The sequence below is a fragment of the Cygnus olor genome, chromosome 8 (assembly GCF_009769625.2).
Source record: "Cygnus olor isolate bCygOlo1 chromosome 8, bCygOlo1.pri.v2, whole genome shotgun sequence".
Taxonomy (NCBI): domain Eukaryota; kingdom Metazoa; phylum Chordata; class Aves; order Anseriformes; family Anatidae; genus Cygnus; species Cygnus olor.
In genome coordinates, this window is record NC_049176.1 from 22,475,799 (window position 1) to 22,490,092 (window position 14,294).

The following is a 14,294-nucleotide window of genomic DNA, read 5'->3' on the forward strand; positions in this document are numbered from 1 at the left end:
GGTGCCAAGAAGCTCTGTCCCCAGTGCAACACCATCACGTCTCCTGGAGACCTTCGGCGCATCTACTTATGAAGGACCCAGCGGGAGGGCGGGACCCAGCTACTCGGCTCAGCTCATCACACCAAGGGGGAGAAGAACGACGGCAACAAAAAAAAAAAAGACGTTTTAAAATGTAACGAAACAAAAAAAAAAAAAAAAAAAAAAACACACAGAGACTCCGGACATGGACTTGAGGACACAGGAGCAGCGGGGAGCCTCGGCTCCCAGGTCCCGCATGTGGAGGTCTCCTTCAGCATCTGCAGCGGGCGAAACCAAACCCTTTGTTGTGAAGCCCCCTTTTTTAAAACCAGTATTCCCCACCCACCCGTTCCCTGGAGCTGGCTTTGCATCGCGGATGGCTCGTGAGCCCTCCTTTGGACTGTGTTGTGACCACTCTGACCCCAGGAGGCTGGGGAAGGGACCCTTGACAGAAAGATGTTAAATAACCTGTAACTTGTGTTCTTTGTTCAGTTTTTGGTTGTTTTTTTTTTTTTTTTCGTTTGGTTTGGTTCTGTTTTGTTTTGGTTTTTTTTTGTGGTGTTCTAGTGATAAAAAAAAAAAGGTTTAAAGAAAAAACCACACCCAGGCAGAAATGAAGCACATGTAATATAGATTATATATGTTTACAATGTTGTGTATAAATGGGATAGACTCAAACATTACATACTAATAAGTTTCCCTTTTTTTTTTGGGTTGTATTTTTTTTAAAGAAAAAAAAAATGAGCAGAGAACATTAAACCCATATTTTTCTTGGTTCAGCAAAGTTTTGGCATTAAAGTCATTAGTTTAAAAAAAGTATATATATACATATATATAATATAAATGGTTTAATGTTCTGTGGTGTATATTTCCTCATTCAGATATGAAGTTAACAGCTTTTAGTAATGGCTGTAGCATTGCCCATAACTTACAGAACTTATGGGGAGTAGAGGAGGTGGATTTTTGTCATTAGTTGTAGCTAATGGGGCTATTTATAATAGAATCATTATCCCCGGAACGACACAGCTTTGAACTCCTCGCCGGGGGCCAGGGCAGGCCGGGGGGATGCGGCTCGGCCCCCTTTGCCTTCCCCGGGCGGGGAAGGGGCAAGCAGAGTGGGGCAGCCTGGCATGGCACTGCCCTTCCTCCCGGCCACGAGTCCCTGCTCGAGGCTCCGGCTTAACCCCCTTTCTCTCCTCCAGGGCCACCGGCTCGGCTTTGCTTTGCTTTCCTCCCCTCCGGCCGAGGACGCCGGAGCTGCTCCGCTCGCTGCGGGTGCCACGAGGCAGGACCGCGGGCACGCTGTCGCGGGGCTCCCTGTGAGCCTGCCCCCTGCAGAAGAGCAGAGAAGGTTTGGGGCTGGGGCACAGAGCCAAGCCAGCCCGGGCTCCTCGTCCCCTCGGGCACCCCAAGGCCCAGGGCTCGCCCGCAGAGCGAGAGGACGGCAGCGAGCAGAGATGCTGCCCGAGGTTCCCCGCAGCCCCGGCTTCTTCCACGCAGTGATGCTTGTCCCTATCACCCACATCCTCAGCCTTAACCAAAGCTGCCATCTGGCCTGTTTTGTTGTTTATTTTTGGTTTTCAGGACCCAAGAAACAGATGCCAATCCGCTTCCCAAGGCGAACGCGTGCCCGCAGTGCGGAGTGCTCCCAGCCCTGCTCAGCGCAGCCCTGCCCCAGCTCACTGCGGGGTCCGCTGGGCTCCCCGAAACACGAGGACGGGGAGATGGGGGCATTCATCTCCCCCTGATCCCGCAGGGTGTCCCGGCAGCTCCATTGCTGGCAGCACAACGAGGCAGAGCAAGGGGTGTTTCAAGGCGGTCTGGCAACCGCAGCGCGTTCTCTTTGCTGGATGCCCTGGTGCGAGGCATCAGCCGGCACCGACAGCGGCTGGGGAGCTGGAGCTGGGATCCCCGCACCCCTGGGTGCCGGGGGTTGGAGCAGAGGGCATGGCTGGGGCATGTCCCGGAGGTCCCACCGCCACTCCATGCCATGAGCTTGATGCTTTTTTTATAGAGCAGCCGTTTTCCTCGATGTGTCTCCTAAGTGACCTCGGGAGGATTCCACTGCATCCCCCCCAAACCCAAGCAAACGGAAGGAGCTGTATTTTAGAAGCATCTTGGCAAAAAACAACGCTTCCTGGGTCTCTGTGTGCTCAGCTGCGTGGCAGCCCCTGACACGGGGCAGATGCTGGGGGGGGGGCTTTGGGGACTGGGGGAAGCTGAGCTGTGGCGGGGAGGCCTCTAACTCTAACTCTGGGGTGCCAAGGGCTCGGAAGGGGCTGCGGTGCGGGGCCGACGCTGCCGGTCAGCCCCCAGGGACGGGCAGGCATGCAGAGAGTGGAGAAAAATGGTGCTGGGCTGCGGTGCCCGGGTCTCGGGAACGAATTTGGGGTGTCCTAAGGGGCTGGGGGGGAGAGGGCAGGGCCCCCACCTGGCCCTTCTTTGGAGGCAGGGTTTCTGGTGGATGTTGTGGACCAGCCACGTGCTCTGTGTACCTATGTGTAAAACCATGTGTAACTAGTCATTGTTTCTTTGTTTTGGTTCTTTTTTTTTTCTTTTTTTTTTTTTTATGTTGTTTTGTTTTTTATTGTAAAGCCATCCCCTGTTTTCAAGGGGGGGGCTGAGGGGGGAAGGATGGGGGGAGACGTCTTGTTTTGTATCAGGCACCTGCCGCTTCCCCTCTTCTGTAACGAGTTTAAACCATTTAAAAAAGAAAAAAAAAAAAAGAAAAGAAAAAAAAAAGAAGATTGGAGTTACCTATCTTTGCCCAAAGAATCCCAGTTGCACAAAGCGCTATTCCGGTGTGTCGATGATTGTGTGTCGGTGTATATTATACAAAGAGGTACTTGTCACTCCCGTTTGTAAACTACATTTGACATTAATTAAACAAGTATAAATCTTCTCGGGTGCGCCCGCCATGCTCTCTTGTCTTTCCCTTCGCAGGCGAGTGGGACCGGAGAACCCCGGGACGTGCCGGTGACAGCTCTGCACGGGAGGGAAGCCCCAAAGGCGTGCCCTGACCCTTTTTGGGGTGCAGGACCCGAGGGATGGACGCAGGGGGATGTCAGGGTGAACCCCCACCCCCCAAACTCTTTTGGGACCCCGGCATTGCCCAGCAGTGTCCCACCATGGCCGGGCCCCCAGCTTGTCCCCCACACAGGGCCGGGGGTGCAGGGCGAAGGGCACAGCCCAGAGGGGTCCCCCCATAATGAAGTCTCGGCAGCTGTGCATTATTTGGCCGCCCCCTCCCCGGCTAAAGGGGGGGTGGGACGGGCTGGAGGCGCCCAGCCCCAACAGATCTATACGTCCTGCATTAGGGACCACCGGCGCCGTGTAGGGTTACCCTGACAGCAGGGAGAGCGGAATGACGGGGGGAGGCCGCCCCCCCCCCTCCACCCTCATCGCGGGGCTGGCGCCGATGCTTTTGGTGTACAAACATTTCACAGACGGGTCAACGCGGGGTGGGGGGGGGTGGGGTTCCTCAACCCCCAACCCATGGCTTAGTCCCCTGGGACGGGGTGCTGAGCAGGGAGGGGGGGGTTACAGCAGGGATCCCCAGGCCGACAGCCCCCGCTCCCCATCTGCTGGGGGGGGGGGTTGGCCGCTCTCCGCACCCAAAAGAGGCCTGAGGGCAGGGTGAGGGGCAGGACCCCCACACACCTCGCCCCCTCCCCAGCGCCCACCCCGCAGCGGGCTGCTAATATTTTATTTAAAATATCTTTAGGAAGCGGAGGGCCGTGATGTATCGGGTGTATTGAGAAAATGCTAATGCGTAATAGCGTGTGTCAGGGGCCTCGTTCATCACCCCGCGCCGCCTTCTGGGGGATCCATATCTAATTAACAGTAATGAATGAGGGAGCCCACCTAATGACAGCCCGCCAGTTTGTTATGGAAATGAGGCAATCCCATTAGGCAAAACACTTAATTAAACAAACTGCTCCGAGTGGCGGCCAGGGCAGGACTGGCCCAGGCCCTTTTGGGGGCCTTGGTGCCTGGCTCCCTCCGCAGCGTGGGGCTGGGGCGCAGCAGGAGCCAGGAGGGACCCCGGGCACCCCCATCCCGGGGGGGGGGCCGTGGCCAAGGCTGGGGGGGCTTCGCAGCCCCCTGTGTCCTCCCCGGGGCTGGGGGCACCGTCACGGCTCCCCCCCCCACATCGATGGGCGCAGAGGCAGCAGGGGCCGAGCGCAGATTTCCGATCAAACAGTGTGTACTTGGCTCCTGCTCTATTGACACCGAAGCGAGAAGGGCTCAAGGTTAATTCCTTATCAATACCCTATTGTCAGCTCATTCATCACCCGGGGAGGGCAGGGGCTGCCCGAGCCCTGGTGGGTTTGGGGAGGGTGACCAAAGGGAGCTGTGTACGCCCCCCCCTCCATGCCCAGCTGCGGCTGTGGAGAGGAGGGGAAGGGCCCAAGTTCATGGGAAGGGGATGGAGGGTGCAGGGGGGGGCAGCGCCACCATCATCTGGTCACTGCCACAGCCCAACCCTGCACTGTGTTGTTCCTAACAGCCCCCCAGGACACACACCCCCCCCGGTTTTGATAAAAACACAGCCCTCTCTGGGTGACAGAGGGGAAGTGGCAGCCCGGCCTGCAGACAGACCCTGGCAAGGCCGAAAGCCGGGCCTGCGGCCATGCATCCAGCGCTAACCTTCAGTTAAAGCTGAAAAATGTGACCTAGCACGGCTTGGGGGGGCAGACAGCCTCAGGGCGAGGGTGGTGCTGTGTGTTAATGCCTGGTCTCTGTGCTTGGTGCCGAGTTTTGTTCTCGCTGGTTTCCCTTTCCTGGCCTGGGACTCGTCAGGGGAGATGCTCTCGGGCATGCAGGAGGTGCTGGGCTGAGTCACACCACTGCTGTCCCAGCTTATTTTAATCCTATCAGGGCATAAAACTTCGCCGCATGCTTCCCTACACCCTCGTTTCCGTGCATCCTCCTCAGTGCCCAGCTCCCCCCAGCTTTTGTGCTTCCCCAGGGGGGGCCCAGGGCAGAGCCTCCCCCGGCACCCCCAGACCTCAGCGAGCTTTTTCCCCTTCTCCTCCTGACAGCTGGCAGAAAAACCAGCCCAAGTCCCCCTGCTCAGAGGACTGAGGGGAGCTGCTGCCACCTGGTGGGGCTCCCCCAGCCACCACTTCAGCCACTAAAGCAGGTTTTTCATCGAAATAAAGCCCATTTCTGGAACATCACCGCTCAGCACCCACAGCGATAAACAGGAGCAGCAGATTCCCAGCCCAGCACCACTGCATTAATTCAGAGGTGTATATTATGAAGTGTTTAACTGTTCCATAAATACTAGAGTCGCAGAAACCAGCATGAGGGCAACCACTAGTTAAATAGCCTTTACCACCTCTGCTCCCTACAATCTCTCAGTCCCACAAACAGGCTGGATGCTCGGAAGGAAGGTGAAGCACAGCCCAGTTCCCCAGGAAGGCAGGAAAACAGATCACAGCTCGGCACTGACAGCACAAACTACTTTAAAAAAGCCAGATCTCTGATGGACTTTGTGGGATAGGGGACCACATCTGGATTTTACAGGTCCAAACCCCAGAAACTATTTTTTTTTTCCTCCAAGAGAAACAGCATGCTGGAGGCTGTCTTACCACAGGGTAGCCCCAAGCAGCAAGGCTCCTGTGCTTGCAGCCAGTTTTCACTTAAAAAAGTGAAGACTTGCCAGGCTATCAGCCCCTTCTCAGTTAATTCTCACATATCCTGTACACTCCGGACCACACCTGACATGAGGTTACTCTACGCTGTAAATAAGCATTGCCACACTGGCCTGCTAAAAACAGTTGTTCCAGCCACTGACCACAGCTATTTCCATGAGGTGTTATGGTTCTTGCTCCAAACTTCCAAACCATTCTGGTGCTTCTCAAGAGCTCTCTCCCTGCCTGTGTTTCAGTTAAGAGCAGCAAGTGCTTGCTAATTGCAGGTGACGGCACCCAAAGGTGGGTGAGTCAAGCACAGCAGGCACACCAGCCCGCAGGCAGAGAACGTCTTCAGTAGAAATCCTTGTGCTTTTCATATTCCTGCCTCGCAAGAGCAGACCCTTGTTCAAACAGGCCACACCAGAGCCCTCCAGGGCCTGCCCTGCCAATTTTTGACTAAGGATTTAAAGCTGGCTAATCCTGTCCACCACATCTGTAATTAGCTGCAGTGCTGTGACATGAGGTAAACATGTTATTAGCAAGCTATTCTCTGCCTTTATCCCCCCTTCTCCCCCGAATGAGCAACGAAACTCAAGCATGGCTGAAGTGCAGTGCAGTGAGCTGCATTTTCACTAGGTGGAGGGAATTCATTTCTTGTATTACCAGTACACGCTGCACGGACAGCAAAGACTGATCATCCGAAGAGAACGTTATGGGGGAAAACATTGAATTTCATGGTCATTTGTGGGTTAGCTCGATGGAAGTGATTTAAGAAACACGCAGTATAAATCACAGCTCCAAAAGACAGTTTCATTTTTCTCTGCAGTTCCACCTTACCATTTCTGAGGTCTTCTGGGCTACAGCTGTGCCAGTTTCCCGGCATTTCTAGATGCACAATCTTGGCTGCTCAAAGAAACGCAATAATAAATGAGCACTTCTCCAAGAAAACAAGAATTACTAGGGAGAACACACAATAGACAAGAAAGAGGAGAAACAAGACAACACGTACCCAAAAAAAAAAAACGGTTAACAGAATTTTTGGTTGAAGAACACAGGAAGTTATCACAAACATTTGAGCTCCACCCCAGGGCAAGGGAATCAGAGCTCTGGCTGCCCTCTCAGCCCTTTAACAGAACCAAGCAATGCTGACAGAAGAGGGAAATCTTGCAGCTGCAAGATAGAAGACATAACAGAAGAAAACAACAAAGACATTGAAGAGCTGTATTGCCGTATCAGTACAAGGCAACAGAATATGTACATTGGACATCTGCGACAAGGACACATGGAAAGCAGAGAACACCACGAGACAGAAAGAAACAAGTAACACTCCACGTGAAATTCTGGTCTGTGACACCTCAACTACCACACCATGCTAGAATTTCACTTTCAGTTCTTTAAATTACTCCAGATCAACTTTTTGCTGTGAGATGGCTGGCTCAAAGACAGAGTGGAGGCTTCCAGCTTTGCAGCAGGAGCCAAAAAAAAAAAAAAGTGCCTAAGAAATCTCTATACTTTCCTCTCCTCAAAGACATAAAGGGAGAGGGGGTGGCATTTCCCGTATAATTTGAGCAAAGCAGAGGCAAACGTAGGAGGTCACCGCACTAACGAGGTGAGCCCGCGACACAGTCAGAGAGGAAAGTCATACAGAGATTGCTGTAGTAGGTGGGATACGCCCGCATATGGCTGACGTGAGCCGAATCTGAGAAGTCCACAGCTCTCACAGAGACACCGAGCCGCTGCCGGGCGTCAGCCATGCGCTTCACCTCGCGGGCGCTGATGATCGCATCGGCCTGGGAATAGAGGTAAAGCTCAGGCCACCGCGAGGGCGCCTTCAGCAGGGCGTCGTAATGGCTCTCGTGGACGAATCGGGTCAGGGGGTACAGCAGGATCCGCAGCACGACGGCTGCGGTAGCAAAAGCGAAGACGAGGAAATACTTGAGCAGCACGTTCGTGGATACCAGGACAGTCGCCAAGGCACGAAGGCTCCCTCTCAAGTTTCTTCTGCCGGGGGCGCTGTCAAAAATGGTGCCCATGACTCTGAGGTTCTTAAAGGGCTGCTGAGTGTGCAGCACCTCAAGGATGTAGCGGTACAGCATGACACCGCCGTTGCTGAAGACGTGGAACAGCACCGGCCTGTTGTCAATGCTGTGGTCGAAGAGCAGCTCCAGGAGTCTCCTGGCTGGGGTCCGGAGGGATCGGATGCCAAAGCTCTCGGAGAAGAATACCATCCTCCATGGAGCCGTGTAGCGGATGACGGTGCACCCCTAAGAAGAACAAAAAGAGACCACCCAACACGTTTGGGCTGGGCTGTAAATTATAGAGTAGGCAAGCAGCAGTACAGCGAAACATGAAAGTTTCAGATAGATCTCCAACAGAAACCACAGGGCCAGGAGAAACTCGTTAGTGTTATTCGCAAATCACCAATATGAACGGAGCTGGGCCTGATAATCCTTGTGGGTCCCTTCCAACTCAGGATATTCTGTGATTCTATGAATAGGATTACATAAATCATAACAGTACAAAGACTAATGAAAGGGTTTCTGCAACAGCAGCGGGCCTGGATTTGATGACGTTCCAGATCCTTTCAAACCCTGTGCTAACTGGTACAGCCCCTGGGGACATGACCACCCACACTTCGGAGCGTCAGTCCTCACCCAGGAAGAGAAAACAAGCCCTCTCCCCGATTCACAAGCCTTGCAGCATCAGCCACTTTGGCAAGAACGGCCTGCTCTGATGCACATCTCGTTCATGACACCGAAACGAACGTAGGAAGGAAGTGGAACTTCTTCCTTTTCTTCGGCAGTACTCATTTGCAGCTGTCCTTTAAGACTCCACCGTGATCAACACTGACATGATTTTCATAAGCCTTTCTGAAACCCCAGCTGTGCAAATGAAAAGCATTGCTTCAGAGGAGATTCAGATCTCCTGAGCAGTCTGCCTTTACAGTTAAGACCTTACATTTAGGTGCAGATCAGGAAACAGAATCTCAGAGGGGTTCCTATACTGAGCATTTATAAATGCTTTAGATCTCCTGTCACCCAAACACATTGACGCTACGCTCTGACAAACACAAGGTAAAAGCACCAAGACAGCCCTTCCTCCCAGAGCTCCCTGGGCAGCGAACTAAGCAGAAGAGAGGATATTGAGTCCTTTAATCAAAGCTCTCTACACTTTCTTTCTGTGGTCGCAGCCACTTCCTCGCTAGGGAGCTAAGAAAAGCTTTTCTGTCCTTTCCCACTACCAACACCTCTCTGACAGAGGAGTACTTCCACAGGAGCTGGCACGCTGCCACGTAACGTGCTCCTCACCTGATCACCAGCATCTTTTCGTTACAATAATTGCTTAACAATTAATTCTTTGCCAGAACAAGCCAATTCGTGACTCTTACACCAGATTACACATTAACAATACACTCGTTAATGTACAAACTTCGCCATCTATAGCTGCAACAGATTTAGATAAATACAAGATTCTTGTATGCTGACCAAAAAAAAGAAAGGTCTAAGGTTTTACTGGGTCCCAATACCACAAGCTGGGGTCATTCAGGTAAAATACAGCATTAGTAAGGAGCAGCCAGTAACTTAGGGAACTGGCATTTGGACAAACCTCTCTAGTTCAAAGACAAGGAGCTGCTAATGGGCAGGTATTGCTATCACAGGGCACCTGTTTCACGGGCAGGATATAACGAACTTGAGTTGTAACATTTATATGAACTAATTTTACAGAAAGGAAGAGCTGGTGAGATGACACATGCTGATACGCTCTGTCACTCCTCAGCCCGGCCTTGCTGAGTCTTTGCTGTGCCCTATCAGCTAGCAGTAAACGTTTTGTTTTTCCCCTAAAACGGCTAATGCAGCTCATGTCCTTCACGCATAATCTCCCAGCTTCAACACTTTATTTGAAGGCCGGCCCAGCGGTTCACAGAACAGCAGAAAGTTTCTCCGAGAAGTTTTTTTTATCTGTCGCGTGCACAAAGGTGACAGCAGCAGCAGCTGTCAGATAACACCGCCTTGGCTCCTGGATGCGGGGAGCTTTCAGTGACAACCAGAACCCACCCCCAGCTCCCGACGACTCCAGACAGGGAGGTTTCAGAGCCGTTTTCCCATGGGGCCAAAAAGCAGCGGTTTCCCCAGGATGTGGACGGGCACAAGGAGGCAAGGCGCTCACCCTCTGGCTGTAGATCGCGCTGTACTTGGCCAGGTACCTGTCCTGGCAGCCCGCCCAGCCCAGGAGGATCACCACGGGCTGACGGCCGGCCTCCGCGCCGCTCCCTGAAACACACCACGGGATTCACAGGTAGTCCCGCACCGGTTACCGGCACGGCACAGACCCCCCAGACCCCTTATCACTGGTTGCCCCCAGCCCCACGCCCCCGGCCCCTCACCCCCTGAGGGTCCCTCCTGCCCTTGGGGCTCCCCCCCAAGCCCGGCACCCTCGGGTCCTGGGTCCTGCATCCTGGTCCCGGTCCCCAGTCTCCAGTCACAGTCCCCTGCCCCCCATCAGGTCCCGGTCTCCGGTCCTGGTCGCCTGCCCCCCACCGGGTCCCAGTCCCCGGTTCCCTGACCTTCACCGGGTCCGGGTCCCGGTCCCGGTCCCCTGCCCAACACCGGTCCCCAGTCCCGGTCCCCGGTCCCCTGCCCTCCACCGGTCCCCAGTCCCAGTCCCCCTGCCCCCCACCGGTCTCCGGTCCCGGTCCCCTGCCCTCCACCGGGTCCGGGTCCGGGTCCCGGTCCCGGTCCCCGGTTCCCCTGCCCAACACCGGTCCCTGGTCCCGGCTCCCTGGTCCCCTGCCCCCCACCAGGTCCCGGTCCCCGGTGCCCACCGCAGGCCGCCCCCGGCGCCAGCTCCACCACGGCCGCCTCCAGCCCGCGCGCCCCCATCTCCGCCCTCCGCCGCCTCCCCCCCTCCCGCCGCTTCCGCTCTCCCCACCGGAAGCCCCGCCCTCCCCGCGCCTCCCGTAGCCAATAGAGAGGGAGCGCGCCCGCCCCGCCTCATTCTCCTTCTCCCGCCCCGCCTCCCATTTCCTTAGCAACGCGGCCTTAGCAACCGCCGTCGGCCGGGCGCCCCGCCCACCGGGAGGGAAAGCTGACCGCCTATTGGGCCGAGGCGGGGGGGAGGCGGATCGCGATTGGCTGCGGTGAGGTGTCAATCTCCTGAGGTGAGGGGGCTCCCCCTCAGGGCCAGGGTCGGAGGGGCCGGGGGCGGCGGGGCGCTGCGGGGGTCGGGCCGGGGCCCGGCGGAGTGTGAGGGGCCGGGGGGCAGAGGGGGTGCGGGGGGGAGCGCAGGGGGTGGGGGAGGGCCCCGAGGTGCGGGGTTGGGGCTTGGGGGGGCGGAGGGTGGGGGCTTGGAGGGAAGGGCAGGGGTGAGGGGGGAAGGGTGAGGGGCGAGGGGCTGCGGCCTAGGGGGGTGAGGACAGGGCAGGGGTGAGGGGGTGGGTGAGGGGCTGAGGGGGGTGAACACGGCTGTCGGAGGGGGACGGGGGGGGGGGGTAGAAGGCACTGGGGGCACTGGGGGCACTGGGGAGAGCGGAGGGGCCGTGGGGAGGGGCAGGGTGCCCAGGCGAGGGGAGGACCCGCCGGGGAAGCCGGCTTCGGGTTTTGCCCAGGGCCCGTGGATCCTGGCGGTGCAGGGATCCAAAGGTAGCTCCACATCACCACGGCGCTGTCCTGCCCGCGGGTCCAAGGCTGCGCCTCGCGCCTGGCAGCGCCAGCCTGCCTTGTGGTCTGGTTTAGCGGCACGCTGCGTGCAAACGAGCGCCCAACTGCCCCGCGGCCCCTAAATCACTCGCGTTTATTCTTGGCAGGAAAAAGGAACTGCCCCGACCCCAGCCCTGGTGTGATCGTTAGGTCCAGTGGGCTGGGGAGGCAGCCCAGCAGTGGTGAGGGCAGCGTTTGGAGCTAGCAAAGAGGAGTTATGTGTTGTTTTTAGCACTAACAAACAACTCAGGCAAGTCATTTAACCTCCCTGTATGTATCTGTATGTTCCCATATGTAAAATGGCAATAATAAAAATACTCAGGTACGTTTTCAGGGTGCTTTGCAATGTCAGCTTAAAGAGCACTACGTCAGCAGATGCTGTCGTTGTAGCGGCCAGGGACTGATACCGCTGTATCCTCAGAAGTCTCGTGATCATTTTTTCAAGCTCATTTTTCTTTGCCGTTGATTCATGGGCAAGCTCTTTGTATCAATAAAATCCTCATGTCTTAAAGCTGGTGCTGGTATTTCTGAGTAGTGGAAGCTACTGTAGCTTTAAAATAAAAATAGGGCAGCATTACACCACCAGCATCTCAAACATAAATATGGAAACATTAATTTAGAATCAATTTTAGGATGTTTCAGACTGTAAAGTTCTTTTAACAAGATCTCTGTTGAGGACAGAGGAGCACTTTATGGGACTGTAAATTTCATGCAAACAGTCTCAGTGAAATACAGATTCCCCCTACATACTAGCTGTTCTCTCAATATCAATCATATGCCTTGCAAGTAATGTTTCACAAATATTCTGTAAATCACGGGAAAATGCTTGCAATAATGTGAAATATGACTTTCACTTGACTGTTTCACCAGAGGCCCCTAACAGGCCATTCTCCTGTCAGCACTAACATTTGTTATGGCTAATAACACTTTCAATCACAACTATTTTGGGAAAATGGATTTATTTTAAACCTGCTTCCCTGCAAAGGAGATCCTGAAAACGCCCTGCCAAGGACACAGGCTCTTTACAGAGCACAGACCGTTAATTCCCAAATGAAATTTCATCTCATCTTAATTCTCAATCGTTGTGTCTTAGCCAACTTTTTGAAGTCTTTGTTTGTTTGTTTTCCGTCACTGAGATACTTTTCACCTCTTGGTCATTGTTTTCAGCCGGGTTCAGATAATAGCAATAGAAAATTATTTTGAGCATATGTCCTGGGGATATTTTGGAGCTCATTTGGTATTTTGCTCCAAATTCTTGAAGAACAGGCTTAAGAACTTTGCAGACAGCTAACTGTTAATCTTGGTGACTTGTATTATATTGAAAGAAACTTCTCATTCTGAAACCCAGGGATTTTATGTCATTTTAACTTCTTTGCTCTTAAACCGTACTTTAAATAAAACCTGAAATAGTGCTTTTTCTTAGGTAGGGAGTCCCAAGAACTCAATTAAATAAGGAGAGAATTTTTTTCTTACCCTCAAGTGCACGTGTGTTAGTGCAGCTATCTGTGACAGACCAACTTTGTCCCTCTTTCTGCACCTGTGTATATACACAGATACTTATTCCTAACCTTAAAGCTCCTTGAGATTAGTCAGTGTCTGAAAGCCAAGCACATACACGTCAGTGGAATTCTTGACTACACGCATGAAGGGAGGGCCTAGTCCTCTGGTATTCCATCCCCCTATGAAGTGCACCTTCCCGTTAGTCAAGTTGGAATGGGGGGATAGCCTACTGAGGTAAAAGTGTGGCAAAGTAATTTGGTAAAATACAGGTTGCCTTATGGGATCGAAGGAGGTGCAGACAAGGGATGTTTGTGGAGCTTTTGTCTTCTTGCCTATAGTTCTTATTATTTCAGTTCTTAGATTTTTTAATGATGCACCACTGAAAACTCGGAATGTGCACATAGAAATTAGACAAGAAAAAAATAATAATAGCAATTTTTCCACCGTGCCAAAGGGTCCCAAGCCATTTTGCCACTGCCCAGGCCAAACCTCCTCTTGGAATGGATGTGGGCCCAGCCCCAGTGACTCACTGCACCCTGTGGGTGAGAGCAGGCTGCACTGCTGCGCGCTAACAGGCATTTACGGCCCCCTTGACCCTGTCACTCCCCATAAATCCATACCTATTTGTGCTCTCATTTCGCTCTATTTACTCTCCTGTAGGTCAGATATGAGATGCGGTGTTCATATCATGAACCTAGCACGAAACCAAAGTGGGGGGAATGAGTAACATCAAAATGGCTTTATTAACACAGCGGAGAAGAGAGTTCCTGTGGTGAAGCCAGCTGCCCTTGGAAAATAATCTCAAGTCTATTGCAGATCCCTTGTGCAGCTTCAGGCGTACCAGAAACTCTCCTTTTAGCTCAGTTTTGCTATCTATGAAACGAGTGTAAAGGAAAAAGATGTAATAAATGGCTAGTAAGTGCTTTTATATTAATATTTAATATTTGCCAGAGAACATTTTAAATGTGCTTCTGGTGGTAATTCCTCAATACAGACTTTTTCTGTCTTCGAGGCCTTTCTTTAACTTCTCACTTTTCTCTAGGCAGAAGAGATCATGACTTCTGTCAAAGAGCAGGAGGCCATCAGGAAGCTCATGGTTTTCCTGCAAGAATGGGACAGTGGTCACAAAGTTGCTCGAACCCGCATCCTGGACAGCTTCATCAAAAGCAATAACGGCAAGACAGAACCAGAGCTGGAGCTGGAATTCTCCCAGGGAGCCAGCTTGTTTCTGGCTCGCCTAACAGCGTGGCTCAGGATGACGTATCTGTTTCCTTGGAAAGCTGAAGGTGGCGCGTGGTAGGGGGGTGGAGAGGAAGGGGATGTTCTCTACCAAAAAAATGTTCAAAGGGTAAGTACAGAGACCCATATCCAGCTGCAGGGGAAAAGAAATAGCTATCTAAAGATGGAACTGAGGGAAAAGTCTTGTAGTTTGACTCTC

General features: G+C 53.3%; 3 protein-coding genes and 1 long non-coding RNA gene across 13 annotated transcripts in view; 2 read left to right on the top strand and 2 right to left on the bottom strand.

Annotated features, from left to right (window-relative positions):
• Positions 1 to 795, top strand: part of RNF220 (ring finger protein 220) — a 193,299-nt gene extending 192,504 nt beyond the window's left edge. For all 7 annotated transcript variants that reach the window (XM_040565944.1, XM_040565950.1, XM_040565952.1 and 4 more), the window contains one exon: positions 1 to 795. In XM_040565944.1, coding sequence (XP_040421878.1) covers positions 1 to 72 — 72 coding nt within the window. In that variant the 3' untranslated portion in view covers positions 73 to 795.
• Positions 518 to 10,581, bottom strand: TMEM53 (transmembrane protein 53). The gene is made up of 3 exons (XM_040565959.1): positions 10,483 to 10,581; positions 9,828 to 9,931; positions 518 to 7,924 (listed from the first exon to the last, which is right to left on the bottom strand). Exons 1-3 carry the CDS (start codon positions 10,538 to 10,540, stop codon positions 7,262 to 7,264), a joined length of 825 nt encoding a protein of 274 aa, XP_040421893.1. The 5' UTR covers positions 10,541 to 10,581; the 3' UTR covers positions 518 to 7,261.
• Positions 9,828 to 14,294, top strand: part of ARMH1 (armadillo like helical domain containing 1) — a 20,168-nt gene continuing 15,701 nt past the window's right edge. For 2 of the 4 annotated variants that reach the window (XM_040565955.1, XM_040565958.1), the window contains exons 1-2: positions 11,152 to 11,606; positions 13,899 to 14,116. In XM_040565955.1, coding sequence (XP_040421889.1) covers positions 13,911 to 14,116 — 206 coding nt within the window. In that variant the 5' untranslated portion in view covers positions 11,152 to 11,606; positions 13,899 to 13,910. Of the gene's footprint in view, positions 9,957 to 10,689; positions 10,819 to 11,150; positions 11,607 to 13,898; positions 14,117 to 14,294 lie in introns of those variants that run through there. The other 2 variants (XM_040565954.1, XM_040565957.1) reach the window with 2 other exon arrangements.
• The window catches only part of LOC121074194, a 2,174-nt gene continuing 1,760 nt past the window's right edge, over positions 13,881 to 14,294 (bottom strand). Inside the window, exon 3 of the long non-coding RNA XR_005822204.1 lies at positions 13,881 to 13,958. This is a non-coding gene — a long non-coding RNA (uncharacterized LOC121074194). The remainder of the gene's footprint in view (positions 13,959 to 14,294) is intronic.